A 20772-nucleotide genomic window follows, 5' to 3' on the forward strand; every position below is an offset into this window, starting at 1 on the left:
TCTCCTGCTGTTTGAAACTCTCCTGGGAGCTGGAAGCACCACCACTCCAAACCATCAATCAACTAAACTACAGTACTACGCCTAATCCTTCAATTATCGCAATTAAACAATTAAGTGCTGTTTGATTGCTGGCCACCAAAGCAAGGATGAGCTGGAAGCAATTAATTTGGCTAGAATGTTTGGAGGCGTTTCCTGGCATTTGCAGATAATGGCTTATGTGTTAAAACAGCAGCGTTGGTCGTTGTTCTTGCTCTTTCCGGCAGTTTAAATGATTCTATTCCCTTTCTCTACCCTCAAGTGCCTGTGTGAATAAATGAGTGTAAGGTGTGCAGGGAGGCGTTAGAGGGGAAACCCCCCAGTAAGGCTTTGGGGAATGCAGCTGAAGAGTAGCAGTAAGCAGATGGGATATGGAAGTTTATTGAACTGTAACACTGATGTAAAGGTGTTGCAACAGGAGGAAGGCGTGTTGAACCAGAGGCTGCCCAAACTCCTGTCTGTAATCTTGATGAGTGTTCCCTCTGGAAAGACCTTCCACTGTTGTTTGACCATTTGAGACATGGATTGATCATTTAATGTTCCTAGAGTTTCTTTGTGCACGTGTGTGTGTGTGTGTGTGTGTGCACAACGCCACCAGAGCACTGAGCATTGTTGCATGTGAAATGTAGGGGAGGATTCAGTGCATTCAATTCACTGCGTCAAAACGACTAGCAGACTTTTGGAAATAACAAAAATGCATCTCTTATCAATCCAATACATTTGTCTTACAAACAAAATGTTTTCATCATATTGAAAAGAGGAGCTATTATCTTTTTCTCCTTTTAATAACAGTTAACAAACCTGTTGCTCCTCACCCAACAATTGCAGCTCAGTAAACACACCTGCCATGTTTTTCCAGTTGATGGAACCGGAAGCAATGTCTCGGAAAGGTTTTTGTCTTATGGGGGATTTGGATTTTTTGGGCACGTGGTTGTCTGGAAATAAGGCAAGGCAAGTTTATTTATATAGCACATTTCAGCAACAAGGCAATTCAAAGTGCTTTAAATAAAACATTAAAAGCATCGAGACAAAATGAAAAGGATAAAATTCATATAAAAGACCAAGAAAAATAAAGTTCATTAAAGAGCTAAGAGAATATAAAAAAAAAAAAGGCTAAAATAGAATAAGACAGGTGTAAGAAGAATAAACGTTGCAGTGCAGTGTGAGAGATGAATAGTTATTTGATTTAATAAAGGCAGCGGCAAACAGAAAAGTCTTCAACCTTGATTTAAAAGAACTGATAGTTGCAACAGACCTGCAGTTTTCTGGGAGTTTGTTCCAGATATTTGGTGCATAAAAACTGAACGCTGCTTCTCCATGTTTAGTTTTGAGTCTGATAAAGAGAAGAAATAAAGAGAAGCATGAATGCCAAGGTACACAGAGTTCACACTTGTGCATTCATGCTGAGCTTGCACACTTCAAGCCACACAGAAAGCATGAGCCAGATGCCAATAGTTCAGCCAAATGCTCACTTGAGTTGTTTTCCCTTTCCTAATGCACTTCACATTGATCTAGTTTTTTATTTGGATTGCCTTTTAACTGAGCTAAAATGATGAAGCTAGCTTTATGTCCCACATGTTATCACAGACAAAATTATTCACAATGTTAAGTGGTTTGAGAGGTTCACTGAGCTGAGGACTCCACAGAGGAGTGTTTCCTTTTATGTTTACACGCATGTGATCTGTGTCTTTGTTATTTAGCTTGTGTGGATGTGCGCGCACACCCACGCTTACATATGTGTTTGGTAATGAGCACCCTTGTGACAGACTGCTCAGGGGCTCTTACATTTACGCCCTTTAGTCCAATACTAATTAGGGTATTATAATTTGTGCTGCCTCATTTGGTGAGGAAATTACTGCAATCGAGACCTAATCCCCCCTCTAAGTCAAGAGACCATGAACTACTGAAACCTCAGAACAGGAGAGAGAGGGAGGGCAGTTTACTCAATCTATCCCTTTCTGATCTTCATTCATGCCTGTGTTTCTCTCTTTATCTTTATTTTCCTTTTTCTCCTTAAAGTCCAGTTGTGTCTTTCTTGATTGCTGTTTCATGGTCTCATCTTGTTCCCTCTCTTTGATGTTGCTTCACTCACATGTATCTCTGTCCCTCAATATAATGACACTGAAGAATTTACTTTGCCTTTTCCCTCAGTTTAGAGTTCTGCCTCTCTCTCTCTGTCTTTTCCTCTCTCCTCTCTATCTCTGTCACTCTCCCTCATTCTCTCTCCACTTGCTGAGGATCTATTTGTTCTTTATGGGAAGTTCCCCAGTAGACTACCCCCCACTACCACCACCAAATACACAAACACACCACCAACAACCCCCACTCCTCACCCCCTTCCTCATAGGTTCGTCAAGTGTCTGTAATTGCCTTGGTGTCGGAGGTCAGTCCTAACAGGCTTTCATTAACGCCAACAAGTCCCAGTGGTAGGAGTGTCAGCCTGGGAGCTTTAAACTCTGCTGTGCTCTGTACCATATGTACCATATGTCATTATGTGGGCTGTGAAAAGATCCTTATAGGAAACCAATGGTGATGTTAGTGAGACACTGTCAGATGCCCAGGCTTTGAACTAAGAGGGAAACTGCAATGCAATCTGAGTGAGTGTATTAGAGGCTGCCACTAGTGTAGTTTCAGGCTATACACAGGTATATATACTCCTCTTTCTCCGTGATCTATGGTTATGTGTGCTTGAGCATAAAAACATCATAAAAAAATAAGTTTTTATGCGTCTGTGTCAAGGCTGATGTGGTGTGTATGTGCTGATGAGCTAGGACATTGATTGGGTCTGGACACAGTCGTTAGAGATCCTGACTCTATTGATTAGACAGGGCATTTAGTCCAACATGACACTCTACAGCCACAGACACACACACACACACACACACACAGTTCTTACTCTCTGTCTGTCTCTCTCCTTCTCCTTCTCTCACACACACACATAAACACACTCCTCTCACACAGTGCAAACAAACCCACAGAAACATGCGTGATTTAATTTGGAGAAAGATTGCGTCCAGCCAACTTTCTCAGCGCCATTGCAATAGTTAAGATGATGGCGATATTAAAAATTGTATTTCTCAGTGACTATAGGGACAGTTTAAAAGTCTTCTGTAATGGTGTTTTGGGGACAATGGTGCTCATTGCCATTCAAATTAATTAAGGTAAGTGCAACTAAGAGTGTTATTTTTTTTTTGTGTGCACACGTGTGTGTATGTGCATATGTGTAAATGAGTGCAAGAATGTGTGAGTGGGTAGGTTTGTTTTATGTGTGAGAGAGAGGGGAGTTAAAAACAAAACATAAAACAAAAACAAAGAAAAAAATCACTAAAGAAAGTTAACACGAAAAAGCCTTCCTGAATAAAAAGGTCTTTAGGCCTGTCTTAAATGAGTTCAAGGTCTGCGCTGCCCTGATGATTAGGGAGGCTGTTCCACAAGCGTGGTGCAGAAGGCCTGATCCCCCATGGTGCGAAGATTGGTACTGGGGGCTCTGCTCAATTCAGTTTTTGCAGTTTGATTCGAAAGATCAGCTTGCTAGGCTTGGGCGATATCAAAATTTGAACCTTGAGGTAACAGCCTGACAAACAAATGAATAGGCTTAGGCTATAAAAACTAAAATTATATAAATCTGAATAATCTGCTAAACTAGGCCTCAAAGACCAATGTAAATTCAGATCCCATTTCTTAAGCATTTTTGGCCAGAAAAACGAGCATGTCCACTTTCAAAACGAGCATGTCCACTTTCAAAACGAGCATGTCCACTTTCAAAACGAGCATGTCCACTTTCTCTGGCTTCAGCAGACGAATTCACAACATTTCCAGCTGTGCTGAAGAGGCGTTCCTATGCAATGCTACTGGCACACATGCATAAATACTTTAGGGCACATTTTGCCATCATCATCATCATCATCATCTCGTTTGCCACCTATGGCAGAAACTTCCAGTGATGGCCTGGCTCACACCCAGTGGTCTGTCCACTCAACGACTGACACTTGCAGGTTTTTTACGGCAGCTGTCACTACCAGGTTCAAATGATCAAAACAGCTGAACCAGGAACAGTCCAATTTGTGAACAGCTGCCACTTTGTTAGCTGCTGTATTTCTGGTGTTTTTCCTCCTCCATCTTACACTCCTTCAACGACACTTGCAGCCACGTTGTTGGTTATATGCCTTTGGAAACAAGGTTGTTTTTCAGATTCTAATTTCCCCTCTGGGCTTATGGAAGGGGCAGTGACTGACATATAAGACTGTAAAGTAACACTAGACCACATATCTGTGGTTTGTGCAGAGTAGACTGCCTCTCTAATTGCCTTTTCCACATCTGAGCACACTTTATGATATGCTGGGATGGTTGTCTTCGCAAGATATTTGCATGCTGTTAGCTCATATTGCAAGTCAGGCATAATCAACATCTCTTTAATCTCCCATCTCAACAGTATGGAATGATACCACCACTTTGGTGACGGCCCTGGTATAGTCTTGCTGCAGTTTACTTTGCAGGTGCCCCAGCAGTGATGGAGGGTTGAGTCCCGTGACAAGGAATTGTGGGCCGTTTACTTGATATTGGTGGTAGGGGCAGCCTTGTAAACTACACTAGATGGTGGTTCATCAGGTGGGAGTGTAGGTTGCTTGTGTATTGTTTTTGTAGCAACTTGCTTTTCATAAAATCTGCATACTACCTCATCCAGATTCAGCGGCTTTCTTGATTCATTAGGTTTAAACATAAAGAAAAACCAAATAGGAGTAGCAGCATTTTTTTTTTTGAGCATTTGCCATCTTTCTGCCATTACAGAAAAATATGTGCGTGATCTCATTCTTGAGTGATATGTGATTGGCTTCTGTAAATATTTTACATGGCTCATGGGCTGCACGATGTTAAGTCATTTGAGTGAGAATGATTATTGTCCCAATACCATGCTGAACAATCCTTATATCACCAAAGCCTGCATATTGCTATGCATCCACACTAAGTTTTTAAATATTTTCCACAAACTGAACACACGATAACATGAATCTTACATGAATTAAAGTGGAAATTTACACTTTTTATATGTCTTGTAACAAAGCACCGGGAGCAAATATGTTTCATATAACAGGTCATCTTAACGAGGCAACTTAATAAATATCTAAAGAAAATCTGTACACCAGTAGGACAAATTTAAAAGTAACTGTAGCGCAGGAGTTCTCCTCAAAAAGTGTTATGTGCAGTGCTTTTGAGGTGAGAGAGAGAGAAATTGGTCAAGCAGAGAGACACTGACTGGGCCCAGGGTCAGAGGTCCTTTACAGAGGCTATGTTTCTGGCTGTATGGGAAAATAAAAGAGCCGGTGGTGGGCAGCACAGTGATGGAATTGGATTACACTACAATTGAATATGAATAAGGGCTCTCATGAGATCCACTGTACACCACAAAGAGTTCAGAGGTGATCAGGATTGCATTAGCTACTGTAAAGATGAAATTATATACTGTATTAAGCTCTGCATCTGTATGGAATATCCGTTCACCTAAAGGGTGATTTTTGTGTTATGTTTTTTATTGCCTTTTTGTTGGTATGTTTATAATCACTCAAAAGTAATTGTGACTGTCCGTTTCATTGTCTTCTGTTTGATCAGAGGATCACTTCATATCTTAAGAGTACAAACAGATCTCAGATCTGAATGGGAGGAAAATATCATCAGTTCAAAGCACTTGTCTTGAACTGTCTGTTTCTTCATTTCCAGGCTTAACAGGGAGAAGTCGATATATTGTGACTAAAATAAACACAAGAGGAAGCTTAACAAGGAGAATATTAAAGGAATAGTTCACTCAAAAATGAAAATTCTGTCATCATCGACTCACCCTCATGCCAAATGAAACACAGGTGAAATTTGTTAGTCCATATAACACACAGGGAGGTTGCCAGCACAACTTTGTAGCAGCCTTCTCCAAAACAACTGAAGTCAATGGGGACCTGTTCTTTAGAGTTCCAAAACAAAAACAGCCAAACAATCACACTGTGAATAGAAAGACCTATACACCATTATTTGTTGCAAATCAATCAGCTGTAGTTAAGATTTGCACTAAATTATGGTGTAAATATAGGTCTTTTTGGAACTCTAAAGAACTGGTCCCCACTGACTTCAGCTGTTTTGGAGAAGGCTGCTATGGAGTTTTCACGACAATGTGCGTAAAGTAATTATTAACACAAGTCATCTGTAAGGTTGATGACGAATTCACAGAGATTGAGGAACAAGGTCTACAAGAATACTGCACCAAGGAAAATAATGAAAGTGTTAGCAAAGTGTATTTTAATGTAGGAGAAGATGAGGCTCATTTCGAATATTGTGATGCAGTGTATAAATACAAAGGATACCTGAAAGCTGCTGTCCTCCCTGGAACTTAAAGATACATCTGACAACATTGAAGAAAACTAATCCAGGCAGCCACTTTTAAATCCATCAGTTTCCAGTCTTGCTCATAGAACCTAACCAGCAAACATCACAGAGCAAAGCTGACAACTGGTGCTATTTTTCTCATTCTACATATTAGCTTCCCCCAACAAGTAGGTAAAATGCAAATTATCCTGTAGGATAGCCTAATTACGTTTGTACCGACCTGCTATTTGACGGCACTCATAATAGAATTATTATTGTAGTGTTTGAATTAGATGCATTACAGTGAAACCTGTGTAGGCGAACATGAATTGGTAGGCTTACAATTGGCCGCAGCAAGGTTCTCTGTTGCTTCAAAATATTGTGTGTGTTTTCGGCAAGCTGGGGTGGACCCGTCTTGGAGAGAGAAGGGGGAATGTGAGAGTGAGTGTGACTGTCTATGAATGTGCTTGTGCGTGTGTGTGTATAAATGTTTGTACAAAGATTTGTGTGTTTTTTGTCGATGTATGTGTGCAAGCATATGGATGTCCTTCGACTGGGGCAGTATATATGTGGGGACACCAGCAGATAACTAGTATCTACAGGAGTTGGAGGAGGAAAAGCCTGAAGTAATAGGATTAGTGTCAGACCAGAATATGTAGCAGGCCTGTACCCACCAGGCCAGCTCAGCCATGCCAATACACACACACACACACACACACACACACAGACTTGCACTCACTTACATATTATCCATTAGCCATACACACACATTCTTGCATACACACACACAAACAATCCCTTACATTTTATAGGTTCCCCTCATTCTTACACACTTTCATCTCACATAATCACACAGTCTCTCCTCTAAAGCCCCATTTGGATGTTATTGGTTTTCACGATAATGTGCATAAAGTAATTCTTAACACAAGTCATCTGTAATGTTGATGACGACTTCACACGGGATAGGAGATCTCTGTAATCAGTCTGCAAAATTACAGAGATGGGAGTGTCTAATCAATTGAATTCCATAATTGACATTGACGTACTTGAACGATAACAATACAGCATGTAGGGCTGTCCCGAATACCATTTTTTGGGCTTCGGAGCTTCGTGTTAAGAGTCACGCACCTTCAAACTGCTTGGCTTTCCATACACTGGCAACAGTTCACCCGACAAAGTTCACACATAGTCACAGTTCCTCCGCACAAAAACACAGCACTGAAAACATACTTAACACACATAAAACTTCAATTAATAGCACAGGCTTTTATTTGCTTCAAACACTGAACTCAACCGGCCTATATTTGGGACAGGCGTCTATATGGGACAGGCCTTTAATTCCTTTCGCACAAAAGAGAGAGAGAGAGAGCGCAAGCGGTGGTCGAGTGAGCTAGAAAGTGAATAAAGAGAGGGAGCGGTGGTAGCGAGAAAGCCGGTGAATCAGACAAATTAAACGTTATTTTCTGCATGTTTCACAGCGGTTACGTTCTAAAGCACAGAGAGAGAGAGAGAGAGAGAGCCCCGTACCAAAATACCGGTAGCCTACCTTAGAAAGGATGAAAGCAGAAAAAAGATCAACAGAGAAATGTCTTGTTGCTGCTTCTCCTGAGTTTTGTTCAAAAAATTTGACAACTGACAGCTTGAATTTCAGGTCGTAGTTTTTTCTCTGTGCCGCCATGGCGATCAGCAAATGTGGCTGACGTTTGAATGCAAGTGAAAAAAAAAAAACTTGCTTCGCAGCATCAATGGCAACCGGTTTCTAATTGAGACCGGCCTTTTGTCAAAACATGTAGCCACACCCGGCCAGTAAAAGGGACGTTTAATTGGGACTGGGCTTTTAATTGAAGTTTTATGGTATAACATAAAGTTAGAGACAAGGACTCAGACGACTTCCCCATACAAAAGTAAACTCTGACTCTGCAAGAGCGGAAGTGTGACATCACTATATAAACACCCAAGCAGCAATCATTACATATAAAATTACATTTAAAAAAACGAATATCCGAATCCCAAAATTGAAAACCGAATACCTACCCAACCCAATGAATATCCGAATAGTCGAATATTTGGGTCCAGCCCTAACAGCATGGTTACAAGAGTTGGGCTTGAGACTTTTGGTCTGATCTCAACATCTTGATTGAAAAATTGTCCAAAAATACTTTGGCTATGATGTGAACAGGGCCGATGTCATCTAGCTTTATCTTTGCCAGGCGTTTTACAGGAGGTAAAAGAGACCGGAATGTTTACTTTCATGGGCGCACACAGTCTCTAATAATTACTGACATGGCTAAAATTACTTCATACTCATCATCATCATAATTATACACTCTCATTTCTCACCCATATATCTCTCCTACTTCTCTATCCTCTCTCTTATCCTTTTTTTCCCAACTTCTTTCATCTGCCCACCAGGCAACTATCAAACCCTTCTATTCACTGCTTCTCTTCCACATTTCATATTTCTCCCTCTTCTTTTCATCCTTACTCTCTGTTTGTCCTCTACTCTCTCTCCCGGGCAGAAAGGCCATTGCTTCTTTATCAGTGAGCTACAGTGCGGGACATGTCACCCTCCCTCTTTCCTTTCTTCTCATCATCACTCCATTTCTCTTCCTCCCAAGCCTTCATTGCCCTCATTTGTCCCTTCCCGCATTTTGCCTGGACAAGAATATTTGGTTTGTATTCCATCAGGTTTGCTGTGCTCCCTATCTCCATGCAGATTGCTCTCCTTTTGTCCTCTCCCTTCATCCCTCCCTCAGTCGTTTTTTTTCCTTTCCCCTGTTTCCACTGTCTACCCAGCAGGTTGTTGCATCAGAGCCAGACTCCCCCACACTCCCCCACAGGGCAAAGCTCTCCTCTCTTCTTCCTTTTGCTCTCTTCCTCTCATCTCTGCTCCTCCCTCTATCTCTCCATCACCTTTCTTTATCTCTTTTCCTCATACTTCCGCACACCCCGATTACTCGCCCATTTCACGTTTCATCTTCCTCAGAGTACAAAATCCAAACTGTATCAGCTACTGTTATCTCTTCAGGCTATCGCTTGCCTCAGATGACCTGAGCTGAACTTGGCTCTCATACAGGCAACTGCCATTTAGCACCTGAGGAAATGAGAGATATGGAATATATTGAAAACAGATGGGCATTTCCTTGACATGGTTTAGGTCCACTCAAATTAAAACGGCAATACATGCAATCACCTTCATCCTGTGGTGAAGCATTTGTATCCTGATGGGAGTGGTCACAGATGTGATCACTGGAAGATTTCATGAGCACAAAAATTATATAAACCACATTCTGTTGTTCTCTCGGTCACAACATGTTAAAGGAATAGTTCATCACTTCCTATCCTTAATGCACCTAAACCAACTGTATGAGTTGACTGTTTGCCTGGGTCACAGCCTTAGTGTTCTCTCTCCTTCCAGACACGAAGTTGGCTGACTCATTGTGTGTGTCTGCACATTTGATTACCCAAGCAATCACTGTGATAGCCAAACCACCAAGCGCTGCTTCCTAACAAAATCAACTTTGTAGTAACAGAAGTTGGCAACTCTGCATGTGTCACTGATGTGATACTGAGCATGTGTGCTACTGTAAAGAGTGGTGTTGCATACCTTAATGGGCAGAGCATGGCACTAACACTGCCAGGGTGAAGGATTAGATTCCAACAGGGGTCACCCATTCTAAAAAAAACAAATGTAGGCACTCGTGGTACTGTTGCTTTGGATAAAAGAACCTACCATGGCATATCTATACACAGCCAGGAACAACAGAACAAAATGCACAACTGAAATTCTTCCTGCTACTTGGGATCACACCCACAATATGCCTGTCTTCTGTGTGCCCACCCCTATTCCCTCTTGCATCTTCAAGCTTTACTCCCTACTGACTCAAATACATTGTAAGCGCACTGACCCTCACAGTTTCAGCCTCCTCTCACAGTATGAGAACATATGGTTCTTACTTCATACTTCAGTACATCATACAGCCTCACCGCTCATTACATCATTCAGCAGTGGGTATGTGCGCGCACGCTTGTCTGGTCTTGTTTATTTATATAGCCCTTTATCACAGTCAAGTCTCAAAGGGCTTTACATACTATCATATACATGTCATATACTGTACATGCTACATCATATACATACATTATATACATCATTTACTACATAATATACATACTATACATCATATACTATGTAATATACTATATATCACATACTACTATCATATGCTAGATCATATACATCATATATATACTATACACAAACACGCTCACGCCTATGGGCAATTTAGAGTCTTGACCTGACCTGCATGTCTTTGGGTTGTGGGAGGAGACCGGAGCACCCAGGCAAACCCACACAAACACGAGCAGAATATGCAAACTCCACACAGAAAGGACCACGGTGGAGATTAGAATCCAAAACCTTCTTGCTGTGAGGCGACTGTGTGTTCGCTCATGTGTGTCCACTCAGACATGAAGTACCATAGGATATTAACCATATACATAGGCTAGAACAGTGCAGGTTATTGCACCATTAAGGGGCTGTGTCCATCTGGGACCTGTCTTTGTAATGCTGACAGTTTTTCGTTGTTGTTTTCTATGAACAGTGCTCCCAACCCAATAAATCAGGGATGGGCAATCATGTGCCATGGAGGGCCAAGAGTATGCGGGTTTTCCTTCCAACCAAAGACTACACCAGGTTGAAGGGTGGGTGGGATCACATCACAAGCGGAAAGGACGCCAGCGGAAAACACCAACGAAAACAACAACAAAAATGGAGCAATTTGGAGCAACTTATGCTCGTAACAGTACATCCATGTCTGTATGACATGAAGAGCACAGATTATCACTACATTATTGAGAAAAATGCAGCCTAGAGAAACATATTTTTTCTGGTGAGTAGAGTTACTATTGGCAAATAACTTTACTTGCGTATATAATGTTAATGACCATACACTGCCCTAGTTTGCATCTTTTTAGCAGAAACGTGTCTCCTCCCAGCACTCACCACCTGTCTCAGCACCTGGCACTACCCAAGCTCTTATCACCTAAACTAAAACCAGCTCAAGAGGTTGCTGGTGCACACAGCCCCCCAACTTCATCAGATTGAGTTAGCAACTGCCTGCCTGACTTGGTGTCCTTCAACGTCCCCTGCTACGAACATACTGTCCCACTGAATAAAGCAGCCCATCATGGTAAGAGAATGACTGTGAGAGGAAGAGGATTGTGCAGAGGGAGGGATGGAAATAAGAAAGAAAGAACAGGAATTGAGTGGGGACAGGTTGGAGAGGACAAAAGGTGAGACAAAAAGAGAATCCTAATAGGCCCCATGGTAGTCATTCTGTAAGTTGACTTTGAGTGCAATTCTGACACTGGTGGTAATCCCAGATTTAATAATGTGACAATGGAAACGTTTATCTGGTTTTCAGTTTCACTTTGTTTGCCTTTGTGTGTGTCTGTCATTCAGAGAGCTTAGAACAGTAAACAACAGAGTTATAGGCGCTTGCACATATGGTTGGGCGTGTGTGTGTGTAGGGGGGGGTGGTTACAATCCCTGGTGCTGGCCGATGTTGAACAACACTGATGTTTTTACAGTAATGACATGGGGCTCTTTGCTGTGTTTGTTTTGGAAAAGGGCAGCAGTAGTCTAGCAATTACACTGGAGATGAGGGCTTTTACAGGCCCTGTCATTTCCTCTCTGTCTCTCTCCATCTCACTTTGCCTTCCCTCATGTTGCCCACTTCTCTCTCTTTCCTCCTCTCTGCCCCGATGAGGTACAGCTGACATTGCCCACTATCCCTATATCCCAGTCACACTGGTGTTCTCTGCTACAGCTTCGCTACAACAGTCCGTGATATCCTGTCTCCTCACACTGCCATACTACATCCTCTTTTTCTTCTTCGTATTTGTGTTTTTTGTTCCCTCCTTTCTTTACTCTTCACCTACTTTTCCCCTTTCTCCTCTGCTAGCAGTCATATCCTCGCTTCTTGCCTCCTTTCTTCTCTCCCCTCTCTGTGTTTTCCTCTCTTCTCATATCATCTTTCCCCTAGAGATGACAGTGGTTCATGCTGATTGTCGTTATTGGGAGCTTCCACTTTTCTGATTGTTTATATAACTATATCAGTGTTGCTTTCTGCAGAGCCTCAGACTTTTTTTTTCGCTATTTTTCACTTCATATGCTGTCCTCATCTTTTATTCACACTACTTTTCACAAGCACTCTTACAGAGATGTTCATACACTCAGGCATGCACACACACTTGTGTGCGCTCTCACACACTCTTCCTAATTTTTTTAATACTTTCCCCCGTTTCCCTGGCATAATGTGGAAGGTTGTTCAATATGTACGGTGTGCTCAGTCCCCCTTAATTGGATCATTTTTTTGCTGAGGCATTAAATATAAGCCCTGCACCAACAGACTTTTAATTGCCTGTATTCATATTAAGCCACAACTAATATGTGATATTTATTGGGATTTACGCAGAAGTGTGTTTTTAATGTTTCCCCCAAGTAGATTGGATCCTAACGAGAATCAGAGGTGATTAAGAAATGTGTACATGGGCCTCGACATTTGGTTACACACACACACACACACACACACACACACACACACACACACACACACACCATGCACCAGTTCATACAGGTGTGTTTACACCTATATACACACACACATTCCAACAAGTCTTTGTGCTGATGTTAATTATGCAAGACAGCTTCACCATTAAGCCACTAAATCCCACTCTTCACTGGTTTGATTGCACTGTAATGACAAAGAACTAATTAGCATAACAAGTATTCTTTCCAGTGATTCGCTGGAGGGCAACAATTGTCATTACAGTAATCTGCTTCTCAAAGGGACCATGGATTATTTCTCACCTGTGATGTGTGTGTATGTATATGTGCGGGCGTAAGAGTGCGCCAGCTTGCCCCAACGTCAAGTTTGTGTATGTTTGAGTGATAAACGAAATGAGAGATTGAGTGACTGTGAGAGTTCATGTTTGTGTAGTTTCTGTGTCCTGACCTGCTTTCAGAGGGTTGGAGGGGGAGGGTCAAGCACCATCAGATAATAATAATACTAATTAATCTACAGGGAAATCAAAGCAAACTCAGCTACAGAGATGCCAGCAGGTGGACTGAAGTCCAACTGCTTGCACACACTCACAAACACACAATGCACATACACACAGACAAACTGACACAGTTGTTTATCAGTGTGTACACACCTCTGCCATGTTATGCATTGTGAATCCGTCCTATTTTCTCTCTTCATTATTCTTGTTTGTTTCTCTGCTAGTTGTGGATGACCTCGTAATGACAGTGACAGTTTATGTTGACCAAGGAAACCAACCAACTATTCCTTTAATATAATTTGAACATGTAACTGGGTGGATAAACACTAGACAGATTTGCTGACAAGCAGATCCCTGAAATGTATCAAGCACAAGCTTGTCACATGGGGATACTGTTACATAAAAAAAGAAATTAATTTCACTGAAAACATGATTGGTAGACAACCCTACAGCAAACACACATTAGCACATCTCTGATTGTTGATCAGTATTCATAGTGCTCGCAAACTCCTCTAATTGATTTGCAGTGAAGAACAGGCTTTTAAACTCTTCCCCGCTGTTGTGCTTTCCTCTGCCCTCGCTTCACTCCACAGAAAATAAATGACAGTGTGCTTGCTCACAGTAATGTGTCTGCTCTAGTCGAACATTGAACTTTTCCTTGCTGTTTTACTCCACTGTCAAGTATTTTCCACAACTGCCTTCCGCACAAGATGAATGGCAGTGGCTGAACATAGCGAAACATTTTCTCTATTGCAAGCCTGGTGTTAGATGTACGCTTCAAGTTTAGAAATGGTAATATGGTTGAGTTGCTTTCTCCTTCCCTCTCTGTAAGTAAGTACTATACAGTAACTGACTGGAACAGTGTGGGGACATTGCTGGTAAATGTTGGCTATGACTGGTTTGTCTCTATCAACTACCTTTGCAGATATACTGTACATTGCCATTGGCAGGCATTGAAAGAATTAAGAATTGTTATATTCTCTTCAGTGGTGCTCTGTATGCCAGACTCTGTGCGTTCATTTGTTTGTGCATTTGTGTGTAACACTTTGCAACACACACTGCTTAGGGAATTACAGTATCCACTGTTTAGGCTGCGCAGGGCCCCAAGAGCACTGCATAAAGGAAATACAGTGTGCGCTCGTACACTGGACAGTACGGTAGAGGTCAAACAAGCATCAACTGTCTCATGGCTGGTGCGCTATTTATTCACATACCAGGAAGAAACTTGGTGATTTTGTAAGTGTAGTGGCTAAGTCAAAGCATGTATAAAATATTTTGTTCAGCGATTCTCTTCATTACAATAATACTGTGCTACCACAGCACCTTAATGTTAAAAGATGGAGTTTGTAAAGGCAACATAGTTTCACTCATTCTAATCATGCATACCCCCCACCCCACCCCACCCCACCCCACCCCTACGCCCAAGCACCTAGAAAGGTTTTTGTTTGTTTGTTTTGATAGCATACACCAGCAACTCAATTTTTGTATCCTCCAGCCATTGTTAACCCTGCTAACCCTTTTAGTCACTGATCTACTCACAATAACCCATAATGTCAATGTTTTTTGTATAAATTCTTACCAATTAAAAATGAAAGGCTAAAATGTTTTGAGTCAATAAGTATGCAACCTCTTTGCCGTGACATTCCAAATTGAGTGAAATTGCATCCAGATTCCCTTGAATGTCTTTGATGTCTCTGCTCCTTGATTGAAGTCCACCTGTGGCCAATTCAATTGATTTGATGATTTATAAACATTTTTCCTGATGAAGGTCTTATGACCGAAACGTTGCAATAAAGTATTATTATTAGACCAGAAACTCTACCATGAAGTCCAAGTAACTGCCCATTGAATTGAGACAATTTCTAAAACAATTTCTAAAGTGTTTGGCATTCACAAGAGCACAGTCATAGCACAGTCATCATTAGGACATGTAAAGAATACAGAACTACCCAGGCTCTTGCCAGAAGGACAATAGTCAGTGCAGCACTTCACAAATCTGAGCTGTATGGCAAGAGTGGCTAGAAAGCCACTCCTGGGAAAAAAAAGCCACACGACAGCAGCCTGGAGTTTGCAGAAAGTAGTGAGAGCATGAGACAAAAGATACTGTGGTCTGATGAAACAAAAATGGAACTCTTAAGCTGTAATGCAAAGCGCTATGTCTGGCAGAAATTGGGCACAGCTCATCGCCTATCTAACACGTCCCGACAGTGAAGCACGGTGGTGGCAGCATCATGTTGTGAGGGCCCTTTTCAGCAGAAGGGACTGGGAGACTTGTAAGGATAGAGGGGACAATGAATGGAGCCAAATGCAGCCACATTTGTGCGGAGAACCTGCTTCAGAGTGCCAGAGACCTTAGATTTGGGTGACAGTTTATCTTTCAACAATGACCCTAAGCATAGAGCCAAATCAACACTGGAATGGCTTCAGAACAAGCATGTGAAAGCCCATGAGTGGCATAGCCAAAGCCCAGACTTGAATCCCATTTAAAAAAAAAAAAAAAAAAGAAACACTGTGTAATTACGTGAAAATACCTCTTCAGATGCTCCAACTTGAGTGACCAAATCTGCAAGGAAGAATGGGAGAAAATCCTCAAATGATACATTTCTGCATTTCATCTTAAAAAAAAAAATGCAAAAAATTCTAAAACATGTTGTCCATTTGTCATTGTGCAGTATTATGTGTAGATTGTTGCCAAAAATATCTCTATTTAATCAATTTTGAATTCAGGCTGCAGTACTACAATTGTGGAAAAATTCAAAGGGGGTTAATAATTTCTAAAGACAGTGTATAGTGTCTAATAAACTGTTAGTTTATGAGGTGTCTCACTTGGCCCAGTGTCTGCTTGGCCCGGAGCCGAGTGTCTCTCTCCCACACAGTTGTCTTCGAGATACTGCCTTAGGTGCCCTTCTAACTGGATTTCCCCCCACTGTTTTCTGTGTCCTACTACAGTTGGCCCTGGAGGACCCGGTGCACAGTGTTTCCCTCCAGCAGTTTGTCTACGAGAAGCTGAAGGCCCAGCAGGCGCTGATGGGGGACCAGGGCTTCGGGGTCCTGATGGAGACCGTGGACACAGAGATCGTCAGGCAGCTCCAGGAGTTCCTTCAAGGCCTCTGAATCACAGCAGTGGCCTGCCTGTCTCTACAATCCATCACTACCTTACACACACATCTTTGCCTAAAGCGTACCAACCCCCTCCCCCGCTTTTTGAAATCCTACCGGAAAGGGTAACTATCTCTGCCCCTCCAACGTATGGATTCCTGATCCCAACCTTCCCAACCTCTACCCATGCTAAGCCTTATCTATCTCCAGACTTAGCCTCCGCTAATACCCCTGTCCCAACCCAGAACCCCCATTCTCTTTTACCTGGATACCTTTACCTCCTTCTTATAGAGAGAGATACTACCTTGGCGTTTTTAAAACATCCGCGTAGAATCGTCACTACACTAGAGCTTCCATTCCATTGTTCTTCTAGTTTCTTCTCTTTCTGTAGTTTTAACGTGGAATGGGTAGAATTTTGGAGGGATGGAAAATAAGTTGGGGGTGGGCGGGGGTTAGTAGAGGAGTAGAGCGATATAGCAAAAATGATCTGCAGGTGCCAGAGCAGGAGCCTCGGGACTATTTTCTATGGAGAAACTTACGGATTGTAGCAGAGATGCGGATAAACCCAACCTGAAGGACCTAAAGCAGTGTTTACAGAATCTATTCTTAAAAGAGAAAAAAAGAAGATATGTAATTTTGTATGTATGTAAAGTATGGATGATATTCTGCATGACAATATTTTACTTTTTAGTTTGTTTTTACTTTGCTTCTTTTCTTCCATTTTTGTTTATTGTTTTGTCATAGCCAGAGGTCAAGTTGAAGTAACTACTGAGAGAACTAGAAAACTTTTTTTGAGTTGAGTGGGAGGGGATTTGTCTGGGTGATTTTTAATTGATGATTTGTAAGCGTGCTGAACCACATTTATATATATACATACTGCTGCTAATTCATGGTGTGTTGGAGCACTTTAATAACCAAAAACTGTTTAACATGTTTTCAACTTTTCCCCATGGTACATCTTCTCATCATTGTAGCATGATGGTGGGAGTCCTGGGAGCAGTGATCTTAGATTGTTACCCTTCATCATTTCTCAACGCTGACTTTTACAACATGTGGAGCAATTGCAAATATAACATGAGATCAGGCTGTACAGGTGACTTCACCCTGTTTTTTCATTTTAAAGGATTAGACTGACTGTCCTGCCCTGCCATTATTTCTGATTTGACTGGTCGTCAATGACTTTCTTGTGGTATAGTTGAAGCTTTTGATTGATTTCTTGGATTTGGCAAGATAACCAATTTGTTCCATATGTTTTCTCAGAGCCATTGATTACTTGGGAGTTTGGCAAGCCTATATCATGAAGAGAAATAATAAATGACTGCATATTTGGCACCTAAATTCCTGAATAGTTGAATGATACATGAATAGGCTTACACCTGGGGCACTTTGACCTGTTCAGCACAGAACCCAAAATTGACTGAACCTAAACTTCTGGTTTAATAAAAACATAATTTGTTGTAATGTGGAAACCCATTAAAAACAAGTTTGTGATTCACTATGTGTCCCAACCTAAAGGTTTAAAGACCAGGGCCAACACCCAGAATTTATAGAATACACTTTAAGAATTTATCGATTAATTAATATGGTATCCTTTCACTAGGTTTGTCAACCTCCCAGGAGATACTCCTGAGATTAGCTCCTTTGACACTGTGATAGAGTTGAGTAGCAGTCAGAATCAAGGCCTTATGCTTTTCAGCCTTACCTATCCTTAAAACTCGAAAGACCTTTCTTACTATTATTATCATTATTATTATTATTTCTTATCTAGTTCAGCAGTAGAGGATTTCTGCACTGGTATTAATGACAGCAATGATGAAGTTTTGAACACAACACGCAGTAGAGAGATGTTTTTTGGATTGTAAATTTGGTTATCATGTTTTAATGGGAATTAATCCTTGTTGCTTTTTCCAAAGCCTTCAATAAAATGCAGTAATCAGACAAAATGTTGCTTTGTGTGCTTCCATTGTCGGTTTTATGATGTTTGTAACTGAAAACATGCTTTATGACCATTGAAGATCTAAATCAATATTATTGAATCCTTACCGCCATATTTAATACCCTGCTGTCTGCACATCCTGAGCTGTCTGAGTCCTTGGAGTGTTTTTATCACTGACTGGCCTCTCTGGCACATTCATCACATGAATGTTACGTTTTATGTCAGCCTTACTCTGCATTCATACCATTAACGGCATCATGCTGCTATCCTACTGTGCAATCTGAGCTTATTTTTACCAGTGGTAACCATTGTCAGCATCTTTCCTGCACTAGTACCAACTCTTCAACACTGTACAGTAGAAATCAGTATTGTAAAACAAAACTTTAATGCATCTCAACCAGCTAGTTATCTGACCATTCACTTCTGACAGCTGAAAGGAGTTAAACTTGATTTCTCCAAATAATTCCTCTTGGGGGATGGAGCGTGAGTGCAGCAGTAGTCAGGCAAACATGCAGTGAACAAGTGGGACTTCTACAATGGTTTTATCTGTAGCTGTAGCACCAGTGGTGTTACACAGTAACATTGGGCAGTAAATAAAGCAAATCTAGTTTGCTTTTCTGCTGACTGGCAACATCTCCCAAAAGTTCCACTGTGGCTTTTTCTTGCCAAAAAACAAGGAAACAATAGTAACAGTGGTCAGAATCGATCCATTTGTCTACTAGAACTAGAAAATGAATGTCCTTCTAGCAGCTGGTCATTTATAGTGTGTAAATGCATGATTAGGAATTCTACACCCATCTTCACTTCCCACTCTAACTTTTCTTCCTCCCTCACTGTATTAATCCTAAACTCAGTCATTCGTCTTTCTCTGCCCACTCTCTTACCCTCACTTCTCTCCCATTACACTTACTGCCAGTGCAGTCCTTTCCATTAGAGACAGATAAGATTTGGAGCCACAGTTATACTGTTGGACCAGCTTTGTGTTAATTATCCCTTGGAATGCATGATAGAGGAGAAGGGGAGGATTAGCTCTAATCCATAACTTGCATGCTCCTCTGGGTTTCCCCCTGTGCGGATTATCATTATACAGTATAGCAGGGTGTTCCTCTCTACATCGGTGTCCTGTAAAAACTTTTGATAAACTGTTTTCTCATTTGCGCAAAGGCAAAATTGAGAACACAAGTTTTTGCAGAACACTGATATTACAGCTGTGAATGGAACCAGATGTGGCTTTCTATTGCCAATGACGATATGGAGTTGCACTTTTTCAGTTTGCTACAGGGCTACAACTGACTTAAAAGGGCATAAAGTGTCTTAAGGCACTGGGTCACCACGAAGTACCAGAACAGCTTCATTTGTCATTGGCGTAGATTCTTAGTGTCTGGAACTTTTCGAGGGATGCGGCGCACTTCTTCCACAAGAAATTCCATCATTTGATGTTTGATGAGCGTGGTGTAAAGTGCTGTCCCATGCACCATCCCAGAATCTAACCCTAACTCTAACCCTCTGCTCAATTGAGTTGCTGCCATGGTGTATGGTTAAAGGGATCAAACACTAAAACATTTTTTGAGATGTTTTTTTTTTTTATTTTATTTTTGTGCTCACTGAACCATTCAATGACCACTTGGCCTCGTGGATAGGGACACTGTCATCCTGGAAGAACCCACTTGCAAAGGATAAAAATGTTACAGTATAGTATGAACATGATCACTCAATGTCTTTGTATATTATTATTTATTGGTATTTAAACAATACCAGGAAAATGCACTGCACACCGTAACTCCCGTCACCATGGGAATCAAGCACTTGGGCCTGTAGACTTCTTATGGCGTGTGTCACACATGTACTCATCTACTGGTTGGGAACAGGGTGAAAAATGACTCATCTGACCATATGACTTTCCAGTGCTCAGTAGACCACTGACCACTGACCATGAAGGAATGCACTGCAATCCAACCATATTATCCCTTTATGCGAGGCTCTTGCCAAACTGTTCTTGATGAAACTGCCACACATCCATGGCAATATCACCTTAGCCATTGTTCATTGTGAAGCATCAGCAAGTTGAGCAGTTTTTATCACCAAAGCTCCTGCCAAACCCAAAAAGTCTTCTCTCAAAGTCACTGAGATCTCTTGTTTGAGCCATGGTAGCTAAAATAATGGGCAACTGGGTCTGCCCAGCAGTTTTACACTTGACTCCAAGCATGATGAGATGTTAATTGCTTAATTATCTTGGGATCATCCCTGTGTGAAAAGATCTACTTTCAGACAGTATACTTTTAATCCTT

At 41.4% G+C, this 20772-nt stretch overlaps 1 protein-coding gene across 1 annotated transcript in view; it reads left to right on the forward strand.

Annotated features, from left to right (window-relative positions):
- LOC139666402 (importin-11-like) overlaps positions 1 to 18472 on the forward strand; it is a gene marked incomplete at its 5' end in the record, with an annotated part of 61144 nt that extends 42672 nt beyond the window's left edge. The window contains one exon of the mRNA XM_071545605.1: positions 16399 to 18472. Coding sequence (XP_071401706.1) covers positions 16399 to 16563 — 165 coding nt within the window. The remainder of the gene's footprint in view (positions 1 to 16398) is intronic.
- Positions 18473 to 20772: the final 2300 nt, after the last annotated feature.

The sequence above is a fragment of the Centroberyx affinis genome, unplaced genomic scaffold, assembly GCF_046629955.1.
Source record: "Centroberyx affinis isolate AG114_WGS23_722 - 3 ecotype Tasmania unplaced genomic scaffold, CSIRO-AGI_Caff_v1 ptg004984l_1, whole genome shotgun sequence".
In the NCBI taxonomy this organism is placed as follows: Eukaryota; Metazoa; Chordata; class Actinopteri; order Beryciformes; family Berycidae; genus Centroberyx; species Centroberyx affinis.